The sequence below is a fragment of the Nipponia nippon genome, unplaced genomic scaffold (assembly GCF_047370975.1).
Source record: "Nipponia nippon isolate SJK-2023a ecotype South Korea unplaced genomic scaffold, ASM4737097v1 scaffold_9, whole genome shotgun sequence".
Classification (NCBI taxonomy): domain Eukaryota; kingdom Metazoa; phylum Chordata; class Aves; order Pelecaniformes; family Threskiornithidae; genus Nipponia; species Nipponia nippon.
This window is the reverse complement of record NW_028262413.1, coordinates 37,957,518-37,983,207: the sequence shown is the minus strand read 5'-3', so window position 1 is coordinate 37,983,207 and position 25,690 is coordinate 37,957,518. Positions and strand designations below refer to the sequence as shown.

The 25,690-nt window shown below is 39.1% G+C and overlaps 1 protein-coding gene across 4 annotated transcripts; it reads left to right on the top strand.

Moving 5' to 3' along the window:
- The first annotated feature begins 2,530 nt into the window (after nt 1–2,530).
- On the top strand, nt 2,531–25,599 carry USP8 (ubiquitin specific peptidase 8). Of its 4 annotated transcripts, XM_087745009.1 has the most exons (21): nt 2,531–3,104; nt 3,867–3,966; nt 8,697–8,867; nt 9,544–9,688; nt 10,168–10,253; nt 12,739–12,880; nt 13,496–13,553; nt 14,294–14,438; nt 14,739–14,901; nt 16,140–16,284; nt 16,476–16,696; nt 17,832–18,428; nt 19,685–19,774; nt 20,392–20,472; nt 20,864–21,126; nt 21,727–21,939; nt 22,464–22,674; nt 23,011–23,247; nt 23,774–23,916; nt 24,283–24,415; nt 24,650–25,599. In XM_087745009.1, exons 3-21 carry the CDS (start codon nt 8,764–8,766, stop codon nt 24,833–24,835), a joined length of 3,363 nt encoding a protein of 1,120 aa, XP_087601135.1. In that variant the 5' UTR covers nt 2,531–3,104; nt 3,867–3,966; nt 8,697–8,763; the 3' UTR covers nt 24,836–25,599. The 4 variants fall into 4 exon arrangements, with proteins under 4 accessions (XP_087601135.1, XP_087601134.1, XP_087601137.1 ...); XM_087745008.1 differs by lacking the exon at nt 3,867–3,966 and having other exon boundaries at nt 2,532–3,104; XM_087745010.1 differs by lacking the exons at nt 2,531–3,104; nt 3,867–3,966 and adding an exon at nt 7,731–7,752.
- Nucleotides 25,600–25,690: the final 91 nt, after the last annotated feature.

Genomic DNA, 25,690 nt, shown 5'->3' with positions numbered 1-25,690 from the left:
ACCTGCCATCCCAGCCCCTGCAATGTTTCTCCTAGTTATGGTTCAGTAGTGCAAAACGGCCATGCTCACATTCTCCCCAAAGCTATTCCAAGTCACAAATCTTCTGACACCACTGTAAAGCATAGATCCCATAATCCACATCCTTCAGAAAAAGGTATCAATCACAAAATTCCACTTTCTTATTTTGGAGATTGTAATACCTACGAGATACTCGTAATCAGAGGAATACTTGTAACTACGTTGTTTACAGATCCATTATTTTTTGCCCTTGACTTACCTAACACAGCTTTGGAGAAAATAGAGATAACCAGATTCCAGAGAGCGAACCTTGCCTCACAGATATCGCAGAACTGAAACCTCGAGTCACTGCTGAAAGGGACCCGTTCAGGCCAGGAGAGAAAACTGCATTTCCCGCGCGTGGCGGCAGAACAGCCCTCGGCTGAGCACGATGGCTTACGCTGCCCTGGCTGACCTGACTCCCTCCCGTTCTTGCAGTATTTTTGATTCGAGTTAGGCTGCAGGGAGGAATTCTCCATGTGCTTTTTGGAAAGCCAGTTAATCCTTCTTTATATGTTGTCACCTGGCCGGGGGACCTGTTGACTTATTTTTCTAGGGGTGATCAGCCAGAAGGCGGCACTAGAGAACAAGTCCAGACACCTCTCGGGGCTGTCACTTGTCACCAGGGTACAGAAACCTTAAATCCAGCCTTCATCACATCTCTTTTCCATTGTTGGTAAGTGTTCTGTGTCTCTCAACAAGCATTTAGCTTGCCATACTATGGTTTTTCATGTACGTGGTAGCAGCAGATACAGAAAACATTACAATGTCCTCACAGGCGCGCGCCAACAAGCAGGAATGCCTTGTGACATTAGCTGCAGTGGAAAGCAAAACGTTCTGTGTTACTGAAAATCTTTTATAGAGGTGAAGAATGCAGTCTGCATGTAGCCCATTAGCACTGCGTAGGAGTTTTCATTATTATGATCACAACTTCCATCTTTAAAATAATCATGTCTAATGTTGGTTTTTTTGACAGAATTCACCAAAAGTACATTTAAGAGACAGACATTTGGTGTCTGATGTAGGCAAGTCAAAACACATTTCACATCTGTAAAGTACCTGGTTTCTTTTCCTTTGTTTTACCCCACTTTATAAGATAGTTAATTTACAGTTTTCGTTGACTAAATAATCTAACACAGTCTATTAAAAAGAAGACTGATTCTACTGTTTAAAATGCTTCTTTTATTTACTGCTACACTGCTACACAGTAACATATGTGCTGATAGGAAAACGTGTTTTAACCTAAGGCAACACAGCATGTTATAACGCAATCAACATATTAGCATGTTTTAACAAGTTCTTGAATATGGTAAAGCTAATTGTACAGGCAGGTCCTCCCCAACGCCTTTCTATATATGGCTGGGGTTTGCCCATACAAGTAAGACCAAAAGATTTTATGACACAGTTTCTTCATATAAGAGAAACAGTAAAAGGGAGACTCATGAGTCCAGTCTGGAGAGCAGCTAGTATCATACTCAACATTAATTTGCACACTGAGATCCCAAGCCTCGACATCAGTGGACTTACTCCTCTCATCTTCTCGTAACTTTCTGGCATGACCCATCTTGGCTAACACAAACGGAGCAGTTCTGGAAAAGGCAATTACAAGAGCACTGTGCTTTTAATATTATTCAGTTCAGTTTAATGTTGTTAGAGTATATCAACTTTGGTATTAACCTCTCTGCACAATATAGACGACTTAGACCTGTACTTGTTTCTCCTAGAATTTTTACGTCTCCTCTCTTATACGCACTGCTACTTAAAGATGGAGGATATTGTTTGAGCCTTTCATGTACCCAATACCAGCCAACGTTACTGTACCTCTACGTACTGGGATACAGTTATGCCTTCTGGACAATGAACCAGTAGTATTTTGGAAGGCTACATGAAGACAGGCATCTTTCTCATTTTGGCTTCGTGACCTCCCTGTTTCCCAAAGTGGCCGAGGGAAACTGCTCCAGTTCACAAGACATTTCCATTGGCAAAACGGAGCAGTAGGTTAAAGTATCTTAATTGGATCCCCCACCTTGACACAGTTAGGAGACAGACTGGGACTGTGGCAGGACAGAGTATCGTTCTGCTTGTGCAAGATCTCCATGGCATGACCTGCCTCACCGACTGACTGGAAACAGGCTCAGCACCACCCTCTCCCCTCCCTTCTCCCATGTTTTAAATCCCAGTATGACTATACCAGCATGTCACCACGTACCTGCCATCCCTGCGGTACGATGCTTGTAGTAACACCACAAGCTGCACAGAAAACACAACAAAAAATGAGGTTTGAACTTACAGTGTCCCCAGTCAATGCAGTTTTCTCGGGGGGGGGGGGGGGGGGGGGAGAAGATATTTTCCTAAGGGGAGGCGTCTCGCCTTCCCACACCAGATTTCACAGTGCCTCAGAAGGGCCGGTTCAACCCCCCCCTACAAGCGCTGAATGTCCCACAAAAGGTGCCAGACCTCAGAGCCCGCTTTTAGCGGCTTGGCCGCGATAACACAAAGCGCCCGGAAACGAAAGGAGGATCCAGGCCAGGCGGGCGGGGCGCCAGGCCCACAGGGGGCTGGCGGGGCCGGGCGGGGCGGCCTCGGCCTTGCGGAGCGCCCGGCGGGCGGCCACGGCGGGACGGGGCTGCGGGTGGCCCCACGCGCCCTGGGAGCCCTCTCCAGGGCTGACGCTGAGGAGCCAGCGCGGGTGGCGACGATCTGAGGCGACCTGCCTCTCCCTTCTCCTCACACCGCCCCCAGAGCCGCCCCCGCCTCCGAGGGAGCTCCACGGCAGCAGCGGGTCCCCGCCCGCGCCCCACAGGGCCCGCAGGACAGCGGCTGGGCGCCAGCCTCCCGCCGCGTCCCCCCGCGGCCCGAGCCCGGCCCCGCAGCCCGGATAGGGCCGCGGAGAGTCCCCGCCCCCGCGGGGGAGCGGAGGCCCGGGAGGGAGGAACACCGCCGAGTTCCGCCTCAGCAGCCATGGCCGCGTAGCGTCTTCTCGGCGGCCGTGCTCGGACATGGGCCTGCCCCAGGCCGCCGGGCTGAGGCAGCGAGTCCCCGCGGCGGTGAGTACGCAGCCGAGCCCTCCGCGCTGGCCGGAGGCGGCGCCCGGGCCGCCGGGGGAAGCGAGGCCTGCAGGGCAGGCGGACTGGCCTCACGCCCTCCTCCGGCCGCGGCGGGAGGGGGCGGGCGCCCTTGCAGGGGAGCCGCGGGCCCGGCCCTGCCGTGCAGAGGCGGGGGGATGGCGGCCCTCAAGGGGCTGCGGAGGGCGGGGGGAGCCGCGCTGGGCTGTGGCGGGGGGAATCGGGCCCGGCCCGGCCCGGCGGGCAGCCCTCCGCCCCGCTGCCGGCGGCGTGACCTTGGGCAGCCCGCAGTCCCCCCAGCCGCAGCCCAGCCGGGGTGACAGGAGAGCGGGGCCAGGGGAAGCCGCCCCGGAGCCCGAGAGCGGCCGGAGGAAGACGGCACGGGAGCAGCGCTTCCCAGAGTGCACTCCTCCGGCCGGAGCGGGCGAGGCGGCGAGCTGCGGTGTCATGGAGACTCCCACAGCCCCGGCCGGGCCGCAGCGGCGGGGTCCCGGGCCCGCAGCCGGGCGCCGCAGGGTTTCTGACCGCCCCGTTAAAAACTCGAGCGGCTGTCAGCCTCTCTGTCACCTCCCTGGCTTCTTATCACCTATACTGTTTGCGTATGCTTTGCAGATTTTCATTTATCTAAATAGGAAGTGAGGCTATTTGTGTGCTTAGTTAGACTGAATAACTTTAAAACTTCATGTATAAAATCCAACTATTTTTTAAGCAACTTACCTTTGTACTGTCTTCCCTCTCCATCAGTATCAGTTAAACTGTTGGATGAGCAAACTGTCGGAAAGGATTTTCTCACTGTGTGAACAGAGCGGTTCCCCGGCTTGGCAGTGCAGGTAGTTTCAGCATGGTACGTGGCCAGAGGCAGACCCGCAGTGTGTTACTGCCACGATGACTGGTGGTACCCAGCAAAATGATGAAAGTCTGGGTACTCCGCGTGAGCATAATGGCTTTGCTATAGGAAGCCCCAATGGTTATAATCAGCCTATGCACTCTAAGTGACAGGACCAAGGCCTGTAGCATTAACAGTACCAGAGCCTGAAAGAAAGCCAGAGGGCTCACAGAGATAGATATGGTGATTGATCGTATAATTCAGTCATGTTAAAATACTGTATCTCTAGATGAATACGGATAATCTTAACAAAACCAACTCTTGTCTACAGGGTACAGACAGTAAAACTTAATTCCAAGAGAACTGAGGAACTTAATGCTCATGAGAAACCCGTTTCTCATTTGCTCAAGTCTTAGAGACAAAAATAAGCAGGTGAATAATACGTCATTACATACCTGAATTGGTGATGCACAGTACTTAGCATGTCAATTTATTTCAGACTGTGTTAGTGTATGCTGCTTGCAATATAACTGCTTCTGTGCGTTGTTCTTGCTATGGTCGTTCCACTTAAAGCTTACTCATATCCTTAGTAAAACAGGCATGATAATTAGATGTTGAAAAACCTGTTACCAACAGGTATGTTTCCCTGTCAGTGTAAAACTATCCATTCTAAGTATTTTAAATGCCCATAAACATCCAAGCATGACTTCCCTTATATTTTTGGGTATTGGCCTGGTTTTCAGCACTCTAAGTATGAAGAAGGAGCCTGAGATAATACTCCAGCTGAGGGTGGAACAGATCCATGGTTTCAAGTTTGACCTTAATTTTTTAAGAAAAAAGCTAACAAACCTGAAATAGGTTGTTTTCTCTTCCTCACAGGGTTGACTAATAGTAGATTTAGCTCTTACAGCTTCTTCAGTTAATTGTATTTATGGTTTTATGATTCAGTTCTCTTTTCTCGCTGGGAAAGATATCTCTCTTCCTTCAAGATGTATGAAAGATCCACATATATAATTGGAAGGGTTCATCGATGCCTCAGTGTTGCCATTGTATTGATATGGTGATTATAAGTGTGGAGGGAAATGGAATGCTTGGCAAAAGTGAGCGTAATCTAGTCAATACAGCCTGGAGCAGCAAGAGCTTATCCTGATAAAATGGATGTGATTCTGATAAGAAAGTACAGTTCATTGCAGCTCTTCTAGTGGAAACAAATACAGACCTTGTACAGACCTTGCATTAGGTGGTCTGTCTCCATGCATTTCACTACTGTATGTTAACTACTCCTGAATGTCTTTATTTGTGCAACTTATTTTGCTGGAGGAACCATTGAGACCGGGTCAGTTAGGAATCTGATATCTGCAAAAAAATTTAGGTTCGGTATCAGCTAGTTATATTTATATATAAAGGAGCTGATTTGGATTCTGAAATCAGTGTCTTCCCAAAGCCTGCTCAGAGAATGGAAAAATCCCCTCATCCATTTGAGTATAAGGGAAAATCAAATTACAAGCACATCTTAAAATCTAGTAGAAGCTTAAGGAGTTTTAAGGGTTCTTCTGAGCCAAGACTCTAAGCAGTCAAGTGGCAAACTAGTGGTCAGCCTGTAGGCTATAGTTAGGGGATTTTTGCTGCATAGAACTGAAAATGCTAGTTTAGTTCCATAGTTAAAGTTTTGTATAGAAGAATGAATTAGAAACTGCGACTGAAATTTTATATTAACTTATGACATATGCTGTATGTAGTTCTGTTAAATAGGCTGTTGAGAATGATTTTTTTTTCTTAGAGAATGTTATTCCTAATCTGTCCTTACTCATTTTACTGCAGCATATTGTATGAACTATGGTGCTGTGGGAGGTCAAAGAGTAATACCTCATTCATCAGATACTGTGGTTAGTAGCTCATATTTTGAAAAGAGGCATAGAAATTTCTTCAGATCAGGAAATAAAAGTAAGTTCAGTATTGAACTTGTGTGACAATTTAAAGACCTGCAGTTATAACTTACTAACCATAGCAGAAAAGCCAGGTTTTGTTCTGGGCCAAAACTCAGATTTGGCTCTTATCCACTAGTTCTACATCTGTATAGATGAGGTTCCAGAAGAACTGCCCATATCAAGGTGTGTCAGCAACACTTGAGAATTTACTAGCATCTTTTGCCTTCCATGAAATTGTTCGTCTTCCACATAATCTTGGTATTTTTCCTCATATGCACACAGATACAGTAATGTTATATTCGTATCTTTTTTGGATGACATTTAGTTACAATATTCTGTCAGAACACAACCAAATGCTGCCACTTAAGATTAAGAAAATACTGGTTACATAATAGAGCAAACATTGAAGATATATTTGGAAAGGACTTAGCTTCAAAGAAAAAGTCTATTTACAGTTCCAAGAAAAAAAAAAAAGTCAGGTAAAGACATGCTCTGAAGGTAGGATTAGACAAGCAATGCTAAAATCTTATTAAGGAGTGAAGCCTTTCTTTGTAATTCTGTGAAGTTGTAAGAAGTATGTCTTTGTCTTAGGCAACAAAGCTTTTAGATTGGAAAGGTCTGTTACTTTGGGGCAGGGGGTGTGTCTGTGTTTTGTTTCTACTAGAAGAATAATGCAATTCTTCTAATGAATTTTCTGCCTTGTTTTAAGCACCTAAATATCTCCCTGAAAATTACAGTTGAAGATAAGACATCTTATATGGGGAAGACAATGTTTTAAGTTGAGTGGGGTATGGGATACATTATTAATTTTATGTATTAAAATTAATATTTGAGGGCTTTATTATTTACTTCCTAGAATTATCTGAAAATTGGTCTCCTAAGGAAGGATGTTTTACAAGTTTATCAACTTTGAAAAGTTGCTATGTAATTGGAAAATTAGCAAGTATAGCATTTGTGTTTAAGCAGTAAGTTACCTAGCTGGATATTGTTTAGTCTGACCTTGGCATGCCAGACCATAAGCCAAAGAATCATCATTAGACATGTATCTTATTTTTTGTATTTATTTCCAACATGAACTTAGCAACAGTTTGGGTTAACTTAGTGTCTTTATTTGATAACCAGTTCCTAGACCAAGAACAGTCAACCTAGTGATACTATATGTGCGATGGTACTTCAAAGAATAACAGATATGTGCCATGGGAAGGGATCACATTCCCATCTCAGCTTCTCATTCTTGGCTGCATATGCTGGCTGCCCTCCTTGCACCAGATGTGTAGCCATTCTGCCTCTTCAGCAAGCTGAATTGGCTCAGTAAGAGGTTGGACAAGGACTGCACCAGCATGAGAAAGAGGGAGGGAAATGAGGACCACCTCATTTGGTGGCAGTCAGCTACAGATCAATTCAGTTCTGTGAAACTTCACTCTGAGGTCACTGGTTTTTGGGTCACACTTGTCATGCTGATCATCACCTGAAGGGTGGAAGGGAAATGCCCTGCCTTCATCTTGTTAAAGGCCACGTGGGTTTTCACTACTGGGAAATAATTTATTTGTTGGGATCATTTCAACATCTTTCTTCTAATTAGTTCCCCTTAATTTCTTCAGTATTGCTAGCACTTTAATGTGTCATCGCTTGAGCAGGAGCTCAGTCCCTCCCTTGCCACCATTAAGGGCTAAAATAGCTTACCTTGTATTAGATCCAAAGATTTTTAGTTAGACTGTCTGTATGAGACTTAATGGACTGCTCTATGCAGAATGTTAGATGCGATGATGTAGTAGTCCCTTCTGGCCAAACTCTGCTTAACTACTTCATGACTACCTGGAGAGCACTTCCAAGTGAAAGCAGAAGGACAATGATACCTAGGAGTTTAAGACCTATGGTATGTTCAAGAAGTTTCAAGTTGACTTTAACAGTAGCAACCTTCCTTTTCTCAGCTTGTCTCTTACCAAGACATTAGAAGTCACATTTCCATGGGTGTAGCGTGTATTTGCAGAGGTTTGTGCTAAGGTAGTGATAACATAATTACCAATTACTAATTTCGGAGTACAGAGAAGTCAGCTAATTTTTTATAATATACTTACTGGTGTTATAGTTGAATAATTTTGCTGCATATGATGATGTTGAACATTAAGTCAGTATTTCTTTTCTTATTATTTTCTTATTCTTCTGTTAGCAACGTATTACTAACATTCTAAATAAATTACCTGGAGTGGTTTCAAATAATTCTGTCACTTTGGAAGGATTAATTGATACTGTTAGCTGTTCAGCCACTCTGTTTGCATCAGTAATACTTAGAACTGATACAAGAGGACCCTTATGGATAATTAACATTTAAATAGTTGCAGTTTAACCAGCTACATTATTCTTCTAAATTCTGGCAAAGAAGTTTTCTTTGACTTTTGGAAATACTTTTTTCCTTTTATTCTTGTGTTACAAATAATTGCCCAGAATAAGTGACCTTTTTTTTTTTTTTTTGCTTTAAATGTGTCTTTCTATGTAAGTAATTGTTTTAATAGTAGTAATACAGATTAATATTAAAGACACAGGTGTATTGATAAGTACTGATGCTGTACTGTTATTATAACATTTTGCCAGATTGTAGTGGACCAGATCAGGTACTCCAATTCATTACCTACAATTAAATTACATTTAGAATTTTTCATTATAGCTTAATCTTTAACTGCATAAGTTCCAGATTGTTTTATACTAGTGCTAATTCCCATAAAGTGAGTTAGGTTAGGTAATAACCTCATACACGTAACTATAACTGTGTTAAAAGTCATTGGAATATAATTGGGATCTCGCTACTTTTTCCCCCCCCAGAAAAATATTGATAGAGACTTCTAAGAAGCTGTACCACACTAGAAGGGACATAAGTAACAACATTAACATGCCTGCTGTGGCATCTGTACCTAAGGAGCTGTATCTCTGTACTTCATTGAAAGATCTCAACAAGAAGACAGAAATAAAACCTGAAAAGACAAGTACAAAGAGGTATATATATTTTAATTTATTTTGGATTAATATTAGAAGTATTAGTGCTACTCCGCTGAGCAGGTTCCAGAACAACTATGTTGTGGACTGAAGTTTCCTCAATTATTTCTGTTAGATATAAAATCTTTGGTAGTCTTATGTATAGATCTCTCAACTATCACATGGGATATGCTTACTGCCTACAGAAGGTAACTTCACATACTGCCAAAACATGACTTGAACGGAGCATGACGCCCATGAAAATTTTATATTTTGAGAAAAGGCTATATAATGCAAATTCTTAAAAACATTAACAAGTTTAGCAAATGTGTGAATAGAAAATATTTTGCCTCTAGCATTTTTAGATAATCAACAATTTCATTTTTGTCTTACTATTAGATTTTCCTCAAAAAAATGTTATTTTTAGAAGGGAAAAGTACTTTTTTTCCCCCCTATCTCAGTATGCTCTTTAATTATGGAAGATTTTAAGTAAGGCTAGTAAACAAACTAGCAAAGAGGAAACATTATTTGGAGGAGCATGATCATAATTCATATTTAATGAAAGCCTTATATTAAGATGATAAAATCAAACGCTTCATATATGGGCAGAGGCTGTGAACACTTAAAATGGCATCTTGTAATGAAAAGGTGTTTGGGGACAAGTCAACAATCACGTGCTTTACTCCTTTGATTTCAGTTATGTGCAGAGTGCCCTTAAGATTTTCAAGGCAGCAGAGGAAAGCAGATTGGACCGAGATGAAGAAAAAGCTTACATCCTATATATGAAATACGTGACTGTTTATAACTTTATTAAAAAGAGACCTGATTTTAAGCAGCAACAGGTATAAAAGCTTTCTGACTGACCTCTTCTGCACTGGTAGAAGTATTAGAAGTACAGAGAATTACACTAATGCACATTCAAAGGATTACACTGGTATTAAGTAAACTGTCTCACTTATGACGATATATTTTCCTTCCTATATTTGACAAGTCTGTTGTTAATTGCTTTAAATACACATAAGGTATATAAATTGTCAGATCTGTGAATATTTTTCAGGGAAAGGTATTCCTACCATCTTTCCCATTCAGACTATTTTTGGTGCAGTTGCCTTGCCTAGCCTGTATTTATTAGTGCTATAGAACAATTTTACTAACAAACTCATGTTTGAGAGGAAAATATTTTGATTCAAACCAATTCCTTTTGTTGGCATTAATATCATTATAATACCAATTCTCTGTACATTAGCAGCTCTTGATATGCACAGAAGAGGGCATTATTAAGCTGTACTACTAATATGTGGGGTAATGCTTGTAATTTTAGGATTATTTTCATTCAATTCTTGGACCTACAAATTTAAAAAAAGCTATTGAAGAAGCTGAAAGACTCTCAGACAGCCTTAAACTCAGGTACGTGAATACAGTTAATAGATAAGACATTGTTCATTATACCTGAAGCCTGTACGTGTGCAATTGCATGTTTTCATGCTGTTTAGTAGTAAGGGATTGCACTTGAGTAGACCTTAGATACCCAAAACTCTTGAGAGCTTAAATTGTTTATCCACAAAAGTCTGTTGTTAGAGATGATTTTCATAATCACATACTCCAGTAACTTGCCACTGTATACATTGTCTCTTTAATTCTTGGTGACTATGATTTGTTGATATTGTCTGCTATTTTTGTTTAATGAGTAATAAAAAGAAACCACAAGATATAAACTGTATATACACTAGAGATGATCAAGAGCCATTTCCTCCTTACCCTTTTCATCATAAAGTCATCTGAAACCAAATATACTAACAAATGCTCCTAATATTTACATATGTTAAAGTCCTCCTAGTGTGGATTTAGTTTACGCTAACAAAACACATTTTTTATTCTTTAACGCTGCTACACCTTTTCTCTACCTCTGCCACATGCAGACAAGTATATGGAAATGCACAGTTTTGCCAGTCTGTAGCTGAGCTGATGCTAATGGGCTCTTGGGTAGCTCATTTACAACTATCAAGTTATACATCTTTGTGCCGTAAGCCACGAAATTGTGTCAGTAAGAGGTTGTAAGGTAGAATCTATCTTTAGGTGATATTTAGTGCAGTATGTCTTGCTTCCAGCCTTATCTGCTTCTTGCATCCTTAGGGACTACCCTTCTTGCCCCTTTCTCACCCTTTTAACTCTTTTCCTTCAGCTAGGCACATTTCCCTTCCCACACACCCACACCACCCTCCCCCCAGGTATTATTGGGAAAGCACCCTTCGAAGTGCTTAATCCATAAAGTTAGTTTAGGTGGACAAGGAAGTAAGAGTATAGTTGCATGTATATGAAAATAGACTTTCCAAAGCTGTCTGATGATACTATGCATGAAACAATCTTTAGGTTTCCCTTATTTTTAAGAGTCTTACAATTCAACAGGGCTACAAATTCACTGTAAGAGTAAACACTGATAGAGTTATAGAAAACCAAAATTATTTAGACACATTGTTTAGTAACTTGTAGCTTTTTATGAAAGGAACAGGGTTTTGAAGGTTGACACAATTAATAACTTTCAACTACCCTGGGCAAAATGTATATATATTTAAAGGGAATACAAATGAAACATGACTTGTGTAACTACAGAAGTGGTTGCAGGGAAATTATTTGTCTAACTTCTTCTCCAGGCGGTAGGCCAGCAAATAGTTTAAATGTTAATTGTTAACTAAAAGTGGAGCTGCTGAAACATCATTTGTATAGGAGCAGGAATATCTACATGAATGACCTACTATGTGCTTCAAAGGCATAAGTGGGAAATTGATGGGTAAATATTCCATATTGACCGAATTAAATTAAAAGCTGAAGTATGCTTTAGTGCCGTTAACTCCAAATGAGAACAAAATGCTCTGTTCTAACTTATGATGCCTTTGCCAAATCAAGAAGCCTGTTTAAAAAATAAAATTACAGGCTTGCAGCCTCCTTCCTATTTGTGGCCAATTAGTGGAGTAGACTTTGAGGCAGAATTTGATTTAATGATCTAGTTTATTAACACAGTACTCTTGATATGAAATACAGCTGTATTGCTGTCATTTTAATCCTGATTAAGCAACATCTGATTAAAATGAGCAATTTCTAATACAGTTCAGTGTTCATGTTTCGCTGCTTGGTTCAGTCATCAAAACTGTTAGTTCAAAACGTTCTTTTTTTTATGGATCACTAGTAACCCTCAAGCGTCTTCGTTATATTAAATATATATGAAAAGGCCAGCTGTATGCAAGACCTAGGTCCACCAGAGCTCTTGAGTATCATGATTCTTGCATTGACTTCACTGTAGCGCCAGTGTTTGAAACAAACAGCAGGGACACAGGTGAGGACATAACAGTATTTATAAAGTCCGCTTACATCCTGGAGGTGACTGCTACCGTATAGGTAGTTCTGATCCAACTTCTCAGAAAAAGGAAACTTGGATAACTGAGCTAACTTATTCCTGTTGGTTAGCTCTGTTGCAAAACCAAATAAAATACCTAGGATGATTGTTATAATATATTAAGTTTACCTGTACATCACCAGTACTTACTCTTTACGAAATGAAAGACCTATTACATTGAGTGACACCGTAGCTAAGCATGACTCCAGGTTTAGCGAAAAAAAAAAATTAGTTAGCTTTAAGAGCAGCGGCTATGAAATAGGACCCAAACCAGGTTTTAAGAATAAGAAAACCAACCCAAGAGTGGGAGAAATAATACCACGCAGTCATGGAGGAAAATGGGGTTTGTTGGAAATAGAAAGATTGACAATACTTTAACTTTTTTTTAAACTTTAAATACTTTTTCCTTCTGAAGACTTGATTCTGATGCTAATTATCCAAGGCTAGCCAATAATGCAATACTGGAAAAAAATGAGGCTTTTTTTCCCCCCCCCCCAATAGATATGAGGAAGCTGAAGTTCGGAAAAAACTTGAAGAGAGGGACAGACAAGAGCTGCAGAAAAAGCAAGAACCAAAAGATGATGGAAAGAGTTCAGCCAAAAACTCAGAAAGTACTGTGGATTCAAAAGGAAAAAGCCAAAGGGTAACTGAAAATGTTTACAGACTCTCTAATTCAGTCTAAATGTATAGTTTTAATCTAGCATTTGGTCTCTACTAGTAGCTATTTCCAGTTCAGAATCATGTTTTTTAAGATTAGTTTACACTCCCCGTAACCTTTCTTTGACATTTCTTTGGAAGATGTTGAGTCCTACCAACCTCCCAGTCTTGCATAAGATAGACTAGGCTTTTTGTGAAGTCAAATTCTGTTTTATGACAGAACTGGCTAGTGTAAGACACCCAATGTAATGGTAATAAGCTGATTTTATGGATAACGTCTCCTCTTAGGAGACAGCTGACTTTTCAGCAATAGTGTGGAAAGAAACTCATTTCTCTGCAAATGCTTTATGAATTTCATCTGGCAGATGATGCTGTCCTAGGTTGTATTGCCTTTTTAACTGGTTTCTGTCTAGGTAGGGCAGCAGTTTTGGTATCTTTTTAGTACATCCGTCAACACATCTTAGAAAAAACTTCATTTTTCTAGGTTTCTTCCTGTTGCTTACAGTCTGACCAGTTTTCTTCAAACTGTATGAGAGTCAGTGCCTGTTGGCCACCTTTGTTCCGAGTATTAAACTAACTTTTTTTTCCCCTTACAACACAGATTAATGGTGAGAGGAAGCGTTCCCTGGAAAGAAAGGATCAGTCTGACAGTCTGAGTGGTAAGAGATGCAGTGTTCACACAGATGTGAAAGAGGTCTCCATCTATCTATGCACCTATCGCTTAAGCAGTTGCGGTTCTTTTAAGGAGTTTCACAGTCAGAGTATTTGGATGAAATTCTAGTATCCTGCATTTCAATAACAGTGACTTAGTAATTAATTAAGCTCTGTATTGCCACCTTCATCACTCCTCTTGAACTTAGAAAGCTGTACGTAGTTTTTCACCAGTTTAGTAACTAAAGCTGAACTAGCCCTAGAGTGGTCAAAGTGGAAAGAAAAATGTCTCCTCAACTGATAAGAAAAAAAAAAATCTAGGCAAGGCTGAAATGTGTCAACTTTCTCAGTTAAATAAGAAATTTTTCCTTCCCCGTCCGAACCTTCTGGTTTTTGTTCCTGTAATAAATATGTGAAAGTGTTCTCTAGAGTTCTTAACTGAAGAGGAACATCTGCAGTATGTAGTTTACAAATGCTTGCCTATATAGCTTGATTTAAATGAGACCACAAAAAGTTAAAACTAGTTTATCACTGAAGTGTTCAGTAATTCAGCAGATCAGGTGCTAATCACTACAGTAGTAGGAGCAAAAGGGCCAATATATTTTATAGTGTCTCACCTCCGTGACTTTGTGTGACTTTTCTGTTCCGTTTCATCTGTTTGCAGTCTTGATTGCACCAGTCAGATGTGATCACAGCTATCTCCATTTATAATGTAGCTTTTTGCATCTAATATCTTCTGTATTTCAAGGAGCAGTCACAGCTGAGAAACTGTTCGCAATGATGTCGGACAAAAATATCGAATTGATTATAATGGATGCTCGAAGATTAAAGGATTATCAGGAATCCTGTATTCCAAGATCTATCAGTGTCCCAGAAGAAGCTATCAGTCCTGGGTATGAAATAACATTAAATGATAGTGAAATATTGAATTTCATATTGAAATTTTTAAAATTTTATTTATAAATTGACTGAAAAAAAGATTATATGCTTTTGAAGCTTGTATGCTTAGTTTTGGAGTCCCTGATATATACAAGTGGGTGAAACATATCTGGACAGGTCTGTTCTTGCATGTACTGACTTCAAGCCAGAGCATATTTATTTTATCCAAGCGCATAAACGTAATATGGATTATACATTGTTGGACAAAATGTTACTTGTACATTTGTCTTTAAATGCATGTTAATACATTTTAGAGTTACTGCGAGTTGGATTGAAGCTAGACTCCCAGAGGATTCTAGAGATCCATGGAAGAGGAGAGGACATTTTGATTATGTTATACTGCTAGACTGGTCTAGTTCTGCCGAAGACTTAAAGCTAGGAACAACCCTTCAGAGCCTGAAAGATGCGCTTTTTAAGGTTGGCAAGTTTTATGTTTTTTATTAATTCATTTCAATAAATAAGAAGGTCTTAAAGCACCTATAATTACAAAGTATATGGAAGACTTAATGACGCTTTAGGCAAACATCTTGGTTCAGTTTTCAGAGACTGCTTATTTTGATAGCGGAAGGGTAGTCTGAAGTTTCACATTCCCATGCTTGTGCTCTAGTAGAGGACAGTATAATTTATTAAATAGGTAAACAGCAGGATGATTCAATTCCTCTCCTCAACAACTAGCTCATAAACTTAGAGTTCTTGGCTGACAGTGCTATTTGGGAAAGTACTGTTTGCCAGAAAAATTGTCACCCTCTTTCCTGTACTAGCAACTCTAATTCCTTATTCATGGGAACTGGCTGGCCACCTGCATAGGCAGGCCAAAGAAGGCTAGCTTCTTTGCAGTCCTATCAGCCAGGCACTTTCTAGAGTGGAGGAGTTTTGTTGAAGGAGATCCCAGAAATATTTTGAGCATGGCTAACTTTTGTGCGTTATTGAAAATAACTATTAGAGAAACATGAATTTAAATTGAGCTTCATCAGTGCAAGGAGCTTATAGAGACTCAGTATTAAGCAGATACTCAATATTCTCAAGTCAGAACTCTGGCCACGGCTGTGTTCTCCCTACCCTTTATATTCATGGTTCTTGTGAAAGACTGCACATCTTTCTGTTACCTAAGCATTCAAGACTGGGGTTCAGAGACAGTTCAGGCAGTTCTCCCTGTTTATTGCTTTGCAGAATATTCTCTGAACCCCTGTGCCTTGTTCATTTTCTAATATTGAGGACCTGAGGAGGAGGCCAGTCTGGAGCCTGAACTCTCAAGGGTTTTTCAGAAAGTTAACATTATGCTTTCTAAAGCCAATGCCCCTAATCACTCAGTAAACTTATCAGATAAGAAACTGAAGCAAATATTATAACAAAAATATTTTTCTGCATGGAGGATCATTACCTGAAGTAGTAGTAAGTGGTTCTTTCTGTATCGGAAATTCAGACCCTATTGTAGGTAGAGCCAGGAACCTCGCTGTGCTGGGCATTCTCCAGACACAAAGAGGGTCCCTGTTCCCCAAAGGGTTTTTGCAGCCTATTTAATTCTTATTTAAAAATCTCAGAAATAACCTGTCTCAATGTAATGACTAGACACAGAAATTTCAACAACACTGTTAAGATGTGAAAGTCTCTTTCTATTTTTAAATCATTTAATTTCAAACTTTTTTTTCTTATAGTGGGAAAGCAAAACTATACTGCAGAATGAACCTTTAGTTCTAGAAGGAGGTTACGAAAACTGGCTCCTTTGTTTTCCCCAGTACACAACAAATGCTAAAGTAACTCCACCCCAGCATAGCAGAAGTGAAGCAGTGACTGTTTCTTGTAAGTATAAAGGATGACCCCCCCAACTGTTTATAATTAAAGGCTGTATAATTATTCAAATATGTTTAGGATAGCCTTGTTCTGGGCTAGATCTCATATCTAAATTTTGGGGTCTGGTGGAACATGGGGATTATTTTGCTTTTATGTTTTTAAGAGCTCTATCATGCTTCCTTCCTCTCCCCTTCCTAAAGTGGATTTTACATATCCATCTCTGGAAGAGCCAGCTCCTGTTCCACCTGTTGTTGCTATAAAGCCATCTCCAACAGAAGTGATTGAAAATGAAGAAACAGGAGATAATTTGGAAGAGAGACTAAAATCACTCAACAGACCAAATGTACAGGATACTGCTGTTCCAAAATCTGACAGTTCATTTATAGTTAATCCAGTATCGATTACAAGAAGTATCCCTGAGGTAAGCTGTGTTTCTTTTTTTCAGTTAGTATATGGCTAATCGACTAGAGACCCACCACATGCAGAAGCCTAAATCCACAAAGAAACATACTCAGTATTTGTTTAAGGCTCGTATGCAAGTATATTGATACAGAGACTATCGGTGTCTGTGAAGCCATTGTAACTAATCTACAGAACTCTATGAAACTGAATATACTTAACATAATTGCAGAGCTTTTCATGAATATTTTGATATGAGCACCTGAGAAATTGAAGGTCAGCAATTGATCATTAATTCAGAAAGTCTATAAGCAAACTTTTCTACTTAAAACATACATATGATGAAATACAGAGAGAGCAGTTAGGCCATGGCTTACCTTGGCTATTCCAAAGGTCTGCTTTCCAGCAACTGTATCTTCCTTCAAATAATAAAACATTTAGGTGGCTTGTCACTCTTGGCCCAGTAGTGAGAGTGTAGGGATTTGTTTCTTCCGTTCACGGGGATAAAACTTTGTAAAGACACCTTTGTAGAATCCTTTCACTAAAATAACATTTTCCTTAGGAGACAAGGCTAGAGTCAAACTCTTCACTTTCACCCTTCTAGATACTACCTTTAATACAGATTTCAGCTAAGGGACCCTAAGCTGTAAAAAACCCCTTATTTCTGTTTTTCCTTGAACTAGACTGGCTTTTACTTCTTCAGAACTTCCACTTCAGCATCAAAACCAACTTGCTCTCCTAGGTCTGAGCATAAGCCATTCTTAAATACCTCTTCCCAGCAAGCAGATCTGCCTTAATCACATGCTCTGTCACATGATTGAGAGAGCCAAGCCCAGATTAGGCTGCCTGATTGCCCTAAAATGTTCACCTTTGGAAGCCTGAAAATAAAGAGTTGTAGTAATCAGTGCTTAATGCTGTCCTTATGGTTCTCTAGGGCTTGTTGATACTTATCTCATACCTGGAAGTTAAGCGAATACCTACTTTTACTAACAAGCAATTTGAAGTACCAGATTTAATGAAATTAAAAGTTCACTATCTCTCTGGCAGAAGTCAACTTTACATCATCTTTATTCTCTTATAAATTCCATTTAGGAAAAGCTTAGCTAACAGAGCAGTAATAGCTGTAGTGAATTGTTGTTGTACGCTTTGTGTTACAGGTTGATCGTACTAAAAAGCCTTCACTAAAAATCCCTGATGATAACAGACCAAAATCTGAAACTACAGGCAGTGACAGCCAGCCTGTTGAGAATGGACGAATAGTTCCAGACCGGTCCACAAAGCCATTACGTGATACAAAGAGCATTCTGACAGAAGAAGAAAAAAGTCGTATACATGCAGAAACTGCTGCTCTGTTAGAGAAAAACAGACGGGAAAAAGAACTTCGTGAGAGGCAACAAGAAGAACAGAAAGAGAGACTCAAGCAAGAAAAAGAAGAACAAGAACAAAAAGCAAAAGAAGAACAAAAAGAAAAAGAACACAGAGAAAAGCTACAGCAATCCAAAGAGGACAGAGACCAGAAGGAGAGGGATGAACAAATAAAAAGAGAACAGGAGGAAAAGGAACAAGAAAGAGCACGCAAAGAAGCAATAGAAGCAAAAAAGCAAAATAAAAATGAACTGGAAAGCATTGGTGCAAAAAGGATTGAGATTGACAAAATATCTATGGAAGAAAGAGAAAAGGGAACTCGAACACCAGAAATGCAGAGACGGGCACTGGGTGACGCATCTCAGATCTTTGCGACTGTTTCGGGCAAGGTCAGTGAAAGAGAAAATCGTCACCAAATGTGGAGTAGTGATTCAGGATGATTTGAGTGCATACTCTAGTATCAATCTAGAAACTTAGATACATCACTGGATTTTTATTTAGGCCATATTTACATAAATGTAGAGGCGAAAGTTAAAACCAAGACACAAATAGATTTTTTTTTTTTTTTTCAAGACAGCCTTGATTATTGCTTGTAGGTGGGCAGCATGGAATCCCCATAGGATAATAAAACTTCCCTCTGACATGGAGCTAGAAGGGATGGTTCATAGGCTGCAATCCTCTGTTTCAAAAATAGAGGCATGGTGACATTTTCTCTCTTGTACCAGCCCAGTACTGTATATTATACTATTGTAACTCATGCTGGGGACAATCACATTATCATAACAAACTCTTTAGTGCCCCCAGCTGCATAAATGCTGCTATAACAGGATTTTGTTGACTCGCATAGGAAGCAAAGCAATACCCTAATCTAGTATTTTTGCTGAGAACAGTCCAGTTCCAGTTCTTTGTAGGGGGCTCACAGTTCCTTCTTTCCTCAGATTCTTGAAAAAAATAGCAAAGTTAAATTAGTGAAAATCATCTGGTCACGGAACAGGAGCCATTTGTGAAGCTGAGTTAATAACGGAACAGATGTCTTTAATACCGTTTCTCAAGAACATGCAGTAGGATATTTTTCTCTCTCTTCACCAAACTTTGATGCTTGTGTAATGCAGATGCACAAGAAAGCCAAAATAAATCTTCCTGGGCAACCTTAGCGTAGTCACTCTTGAGCTTTTGTTTGACTGACAGAGCAACTTCACATAGTCCCAAAATGACTGCCCATGATAAAATAAATGCATAATGTTGGCTTCACAGTTTGCCTTTTTCATGGAGAGGCTTTGTCACAGTGAGAAATAAAAGGGGAAAAAGTCTTTCATTTAAAAACAAATTGTAAACCCCACAGCTTTTAGGGGGGAAGTAGTGTAGGTGGAACTTCTGCACTTTATTTCTGAGCTCTTGAAACTACATAACAAACTGTCTTATGTAACGCGACATTCAGCTACAAAGGCTATTCCAGCGAATTGCCTATAGTATAGATAGGAAGAGTAAACATGATGTGTAGATACCTGTTCTAACCACTTCTTTGTGGCATGTGCATTTAACAACCGAAAAAGAAAACTCTGCTTTTCCCCTATTTTGCTTTATCAGCATTCTTTACTGACATTCCAGATGAAAACTGAAAGCCTTCTCTCAAAATCTTTTACAGCAAACTGGGGTTAAAGGACAACCAGACAGTGGAGCTCAAAAGCCAGGACCCCTTAGAGAGGATTCTGAACAAGATACTGAAAGACTTAAAGTAAATACAATGTGTTGTATGTAGCCAAAACCAATCAAGTGCAGATGCTTTATGATCATTATATTATGTTAAATTCCACCTCATTTCACTTTTTAAAGTCATCATCTTAAGAAAAGACTATGCCATGTTTCCAGCTGTTTGTTTGCTTTTTTTCATTTGTCATATTCATCTGAAAAAAATACTTGAACCTTTCACTAGAAATCTTCATATGTTTCTGATGGCATTAACAAGCATTCCACACTAATTAATCATCTCACGCATACTCTTGCACATACTGCTTTGAAAGGGAGAAAAGATCATCCATATGTGTTTAACAGAAGCACATACTCCTAATAAAGTAGCTTCTTTGGGGAAAAAGTTGAGTATTTAGACTTTCATGAGACTGAATTGTCCTTTTTTTTCTGGAGCATGTCAACAAATGGGTTTTGTTTAGATTCAGTGATACAAAATAGTAGTACTATATTACCATTACAATAAATTGTATTTCCAGCTATAATCAAGGATTTCTTACTGAACTGTTTTGCATTAAATCATGTAATTATATAGGGAAAGTCACAGGCAGCTTGCTGCTCTGCATAAGTAACTATACGTACCTTACATTTCCATTTATTTATTAGTCTCAGCGGGAGCCATTAATGAGAGCGCGAAGTGAAGAAATGGGAAGGATAATACCAGGACTGCCTGCAGGCTGGGCAAAGGTAACTTTCTATTCTGATGTTATAATCAAATTGCCTTGTGCAGTTTTGTAATGTATTTCAATTGTGTCTTATTTCTAAGTTAGATCATTCGATTCCCCCCCCCCTTCAACTTACACACAGTTATTTTCTGAATTTTAACATTATTTGTAATGAAACTAGGAGAGCTCATCTGCTGTTTCTGGTACTAAGCAGTTGCTGTTTAATATGCATTTTGGTGAAAGTGGTGCCTTCCAGTAAACTTAATCCATTAAGTGTTGAGGCCAGTCACGACTGTTAATGTCTCAATGTTTGAAAAACTCGTGCACTGTTCTTACAGTAGTTGAAAAATAGGTAAGTAAGTTAATGATGGATTTTTACTTGTTCTTGAAACAATTTGTTTTTTTTCCCCAAGTTTCTGGATCCAATCACTGGAACCTTTCGTTACTATCACTCGCCAACAAATACTGTTCATATGTATCCACCAGAAATGGCTCCTTCATCCACTCCTCCATCAACCCCTCCAACTCATAAACCCAAGCCACAGGTGACTGTTGAACGAGAAAGAGAACACTCCAAACTGAAGCGCTCCTACTCTTCCCCAGATATAACCCAAGCCATTCAGGAGGAAGAGAAGAAAAGAATTCCTGTAACTCCTGCAGTCAATCGTGACAATAAGTATGTTCAATAAGTTATACCACAGCTCATGCAATATGATAATATATAGGACTCTATTTGTGTTTAACCAACTGAAATTCATTAATATTTTCTAAGTAGGTTTGAAAGGATGCAAGCGTGATAGACTTAAATTTCATTGCTAAAAGTTCAATGTATAGGGCAGTTATCTTTTGATAATTAATGTAATTGTTACATATTAACATGAATTTCAGAGGTCACAGTCTAATTGAACAGTTGTTCCTTTTTAAGTGGTGGTATTTGTGTTAACATACTAAATGCCAGCCTTCTGACAGCTTGTGAAATGCGGAGTTTCCAGTTTTCAAACTGGCTTAAGTCAACAGCTAATTCTTCATCTGTGAATTAAAACAAACAAACAAACAAATGCCAAAAACCAATAAAAAAACCCCACAGCTGATGGAGCCTGTAACTTAGCCTCATTATAGGCCAGTGTATATGGCGTTCTCACTATTGCATTGACTGGTCTTGAATACCTTAAACCTTTATCTTGTGCCATTCCCTGTGAGGGAGGGTGGTTCTGTTGGCTTATGTGCACAGCCTTGTCAAGTCTGAGACTCTTAAAAAGTAATTTCTTCCTTACAGACCGGTCTGTTACACTAAAGCAGAAATTTCAAGACTCTCTGCATCACAAATTCGGAATCTGAATCCTGTGTTTGGGGGATCGGGACCAGCTCTTACAGGACTTCGTAATCTAGGGAACACTTGCTATATGAATTCCATATTACAGTGTCTGTGCAATGCACCTCACCTGGCTGATTATTTTAACAGGAACTTGTATCAAGATGATATTAACAGGTAACAATCTCTTATTCTCATCCTTTAATGTATAATTGAAGGAAAAAAACCTGCCATTACAATTGTTAACTCAAAAAAAATCACTTAATGGGGTTGGGGGGGGTTGCTTGTTTTCTTAAGTAGGAGACAAATGCCAACTTCTAAGTCTCTTTGACGTTTTCAAAATTTGTGTGTGTGACAAAATAGATTTTACTGGACAGTCTTAATTAAACTGTGCTTTCCATATTGATAAATATAAGTGTACTAGAGTCTCCTAAAACCAAACAGAATATTTAAATAGCAGTTTACAAAACAAGCTGGAAACAGCTGTACCTTCCATCCGTCCAGTCTTGAATATGGAACCAAATTACAGTGCCGAAGTAGACAAAAAATTTTAACTCAGTCTAACAGCCAGTTTTTCTTAGTCTAAAGAAATTACTTTGAAATTGGGATAATGTCTTGAATTAATAACAGTAATATATTAAAAAAAAGAGTTATTTGAATGGCTCACTATATTTTTTTTCCTGGTCTGTTTAATTGTATAGGTCAAATTTCCTGGGGCATAAAGGTGAAGTGGCTGAAGAGTTTGGTGTAATAATGAAAGCTTTATGGACAGGACAGTATAAATACATCAGTCCAAAAGACTTTAAAATTACAATTGGGAAGATTAATGACCAATTTGCAGGATATAGCCAACAGGACTCCCAAGAATTACTTCTCTTTCTAATGGATGGCTTGCATGAAGACCTAAATAAAGTAAGCAATACACTTGTAACAAATTATACATCTGTCAGATGATAAGAGAAATAAATTTTAAAAAGACCCTCTTCTTTCATAAGAAGATTATGTTACTGGAACCTTGTATAGAAGGAAGTACTTGTATTCAGAATTAAAAGTAGGAATTTATTTTGAAACAGTATAAGGTACTGAAGGGAGTAATGGAAGAAGCCTAACTAGATAAGAAATGGATGGCTACACTGACATGTTTAAATATTCTGGCAAATATTCAACAGTATGCTTGCCTATAGATGAGACTTCCTATTTTTTTATATGTTAATATATAGCTATGGTATTTAAACTTCTGTTATCCAGGCTGACAACAGGAAAAGACACAAGGAAGAAAACAATGATCATCTTGATGACTTCAGAGCAGCAGAACTAGCCTGGCACAAACACAAACAGCTCAATGAATCCATTATTGTGGCACTCTTTCAAGGCCAGTTCAAATCTACAGTGCAGTGTCTCACATGTCACAAGAAGTCACGGACCTTTGAGGCTTTCATGTATTTGTCGTTACCGCTTGCATCCACTAGTAAATGTACACTGCAGGTACGCTGGCACTAGAGAGAAACAGTCCTGAAGTCAAAACATTTCTCTGTGACTTCATTATGATGTTGCTTCTGCTCAGCCTCCTGTTGAAGGGGTTGGTCAATATTCCAGCTTAATTTACACTAACCTGAGACATGAACAGATCTGAGTCTTCATTATTTTTTAATTCTTCTAAAGTTTAAAAAAATAGGCCATTCCTTAAAAGTTTTAAAAGACAAGCAGGATGGAAATATTTAAGCCACAGTAGCAGCAAAGACATGTATAGTATTTGTTTTTGTAGGTCGTAGTATAAATATTTTGTGTTTTTAAACAAAATATTGTAGGTATATTTTGAAGGACTTGCAGCTAATTAATATACACAGTAACATTTACTTCCACACATGGATTTAATTCACTTTTCCTCACCTTTGTGAAACATAGCACACAGATAATTGACGCAGGTTAACAACCAAATAGGAAACAAACATTTTTGCTACACTTTCCTAAACACCTGCCCTTCACAATCTGTGTTTGTATTTCGTTTTAGGAATGCCTTAGGTTGTTCTCCAAAGAGGAAAAGCTCACTGATAACAATAGATTTTACTGTAGCCATTGCAAAACTCGGAGGGATTCTTTGAAAAAAATAGAAATTTGGAAATTACCACCTGTTCTTCTTGTGCACTTGAAACGGTAAGAGAAACAGTGATTGGTGAAAATTAATTAGGATGAAGCAACGAGGCTTTGATGGAGATCGATTGTTCCAGTGCGGTAGCTAACCATTTTTCATTAGAGAAAGCTCCAGATGTATTTCCAGTTGTAATGTTGCAAGAATTTTATTTTCATAGGATGTCTCTTTTATTAGGCTGTAGTTCATGAAGTGATCTCTTTTTGTTTGTGCTAAGCATTAACATGTGCAAGCATTAACAGAATCGGGGGTCAAATGCTTTAGTTGGGGGATCATGTCCTGGTTAAAAACAGGGAAAACAAACATGCTTAATATTCTTAAATAGCTTGTTCACAACCTGTAACTTTTAATGATGCTTTCTAATCCTCTAGATTTTCCTATGATGGAAGATGGAAGCAAAAGCTTCAAACTTCTGTAGATTTCCCATTGGAAACTCTTGACCTTTCACAGTATGTTATTGGTCCAAAGAATAACTTGAAGAGATACAATCTGTTTTCAGTATCAGTAAGTAACCCTGTCCCATTTCAAAGTTCAGCTGGTCTTTATGCCAAGGCTTGGGTTAGCCTGTGCAATTCATCTGGGTTTCCAGGCTGCCTACCTGGTTGCAGATTAAGTTGTATTCTAAAAAGAATGATTGGTATTTAGTAAAAATCTCGCATTCTAGTCTATTTCCCTAAGCAGGGAAGAAAGGGCAGCTTTCGAGGCCATGCATTTTATTTCCTTTTCTTATGTTTACAGAATCATTATGGCGGGTTGGATGGAGGGCACTATACAGCCTACTGCAAAAATGCTTCAAAACAACGCTGGTTTAAGTTTGACGACCATGAAGTGTCTGAGATCTCAGCATCATCTGTGAAATCCTCAGCTGCATATATTCTCTTTTACACTTCTTATGAACAGCGAGCAGTGGATGTGGCCACATAAAGTAGTGTGGGTTAAGAAAACTGGTTTTCTTTTTATAAGAGCAAAGTAGGTATGGGAATGCATATAAATATGCAAAACTATGACAAACATAGTCACAGATATGGGGATGGTTGCAGCAGCTTTTCTGCAAGAAAGCTCTTTCTGGTCAGTACTAGTGCTTAAAAATCAGAAGACTGATTAATAATGCTTGTGGTAATACTGCCATCTGTGAAACCATTTAAGAAGCATACTTGCATTACCATTTATTTAAAAAACAACTATATTTTTAGTCTGCTCCAAAATTAAATTCTAGCTTAGTCATCTGAAATCTATTAACAAGTAGTTTAAAATGTCTTAAAATCCCAAGGCATATCTTGATTTTTATTTTTTTCTTTCACTGTTATGGCCTTTTCACATTTCTAACCTTAAGCTTGATTCTACTGTGAATACTCTAGAATGATGTAAACAGTTAGGAATGTAAGTGTACATATTGATTGCATACTTGCACATCAGAACTATGTATATAATAAAATGTTGTCCTTTTTGTGAGAATCTCTAAAACTCAGAGGATTGCGTTTATTTGCCAGCTCTAAGTAACTGCAACACTACTTAAAAAAGCAGAGCTGTATTTTTTTTCTGTTAGCTTTTGTCAATATTTGTGCACTTCAGAGTTATTCTAAACAAACAAGATTTTCCTTTTTAATTTTTTAATATAAATTTTCATGTACACATGCATTAAAAACCTTAATGAAGAAATGATTTAAAAATATATCCTGTTAAATGTATGTTTGGGTTTGGTGTTTTCATTCTCAACTAGTTGTGTAATGGTCAGGATTCTACATACTGACAGTCTCAATCATATTCACACAGTTTAAA

Bases quoted from the DNA above. Each gene is read 5' to 3' on its own strand.
- USP8 (XM_087745009.1), top strand. From the start codon at position 8,764: ATGCCTGCTGTGGCATCTGTACCTAAGGAGCTGTATCTCTGTACTTCA. The intron at 14,439-14,738 runs GTATGAAATAAC...AATACATTTTAG, and splicing joins GAAGAAGCTATCAGTCCTGG to AGTTACTGCGAGTTGGATTG. The intron at 20,473-20,863 runs GTAACTTTCTAT...TTTTTCCCCAAG, and splicing joins TGCCTGCAGGCTGGGCAAAG to TTTCTGGATCCAATCACTGG.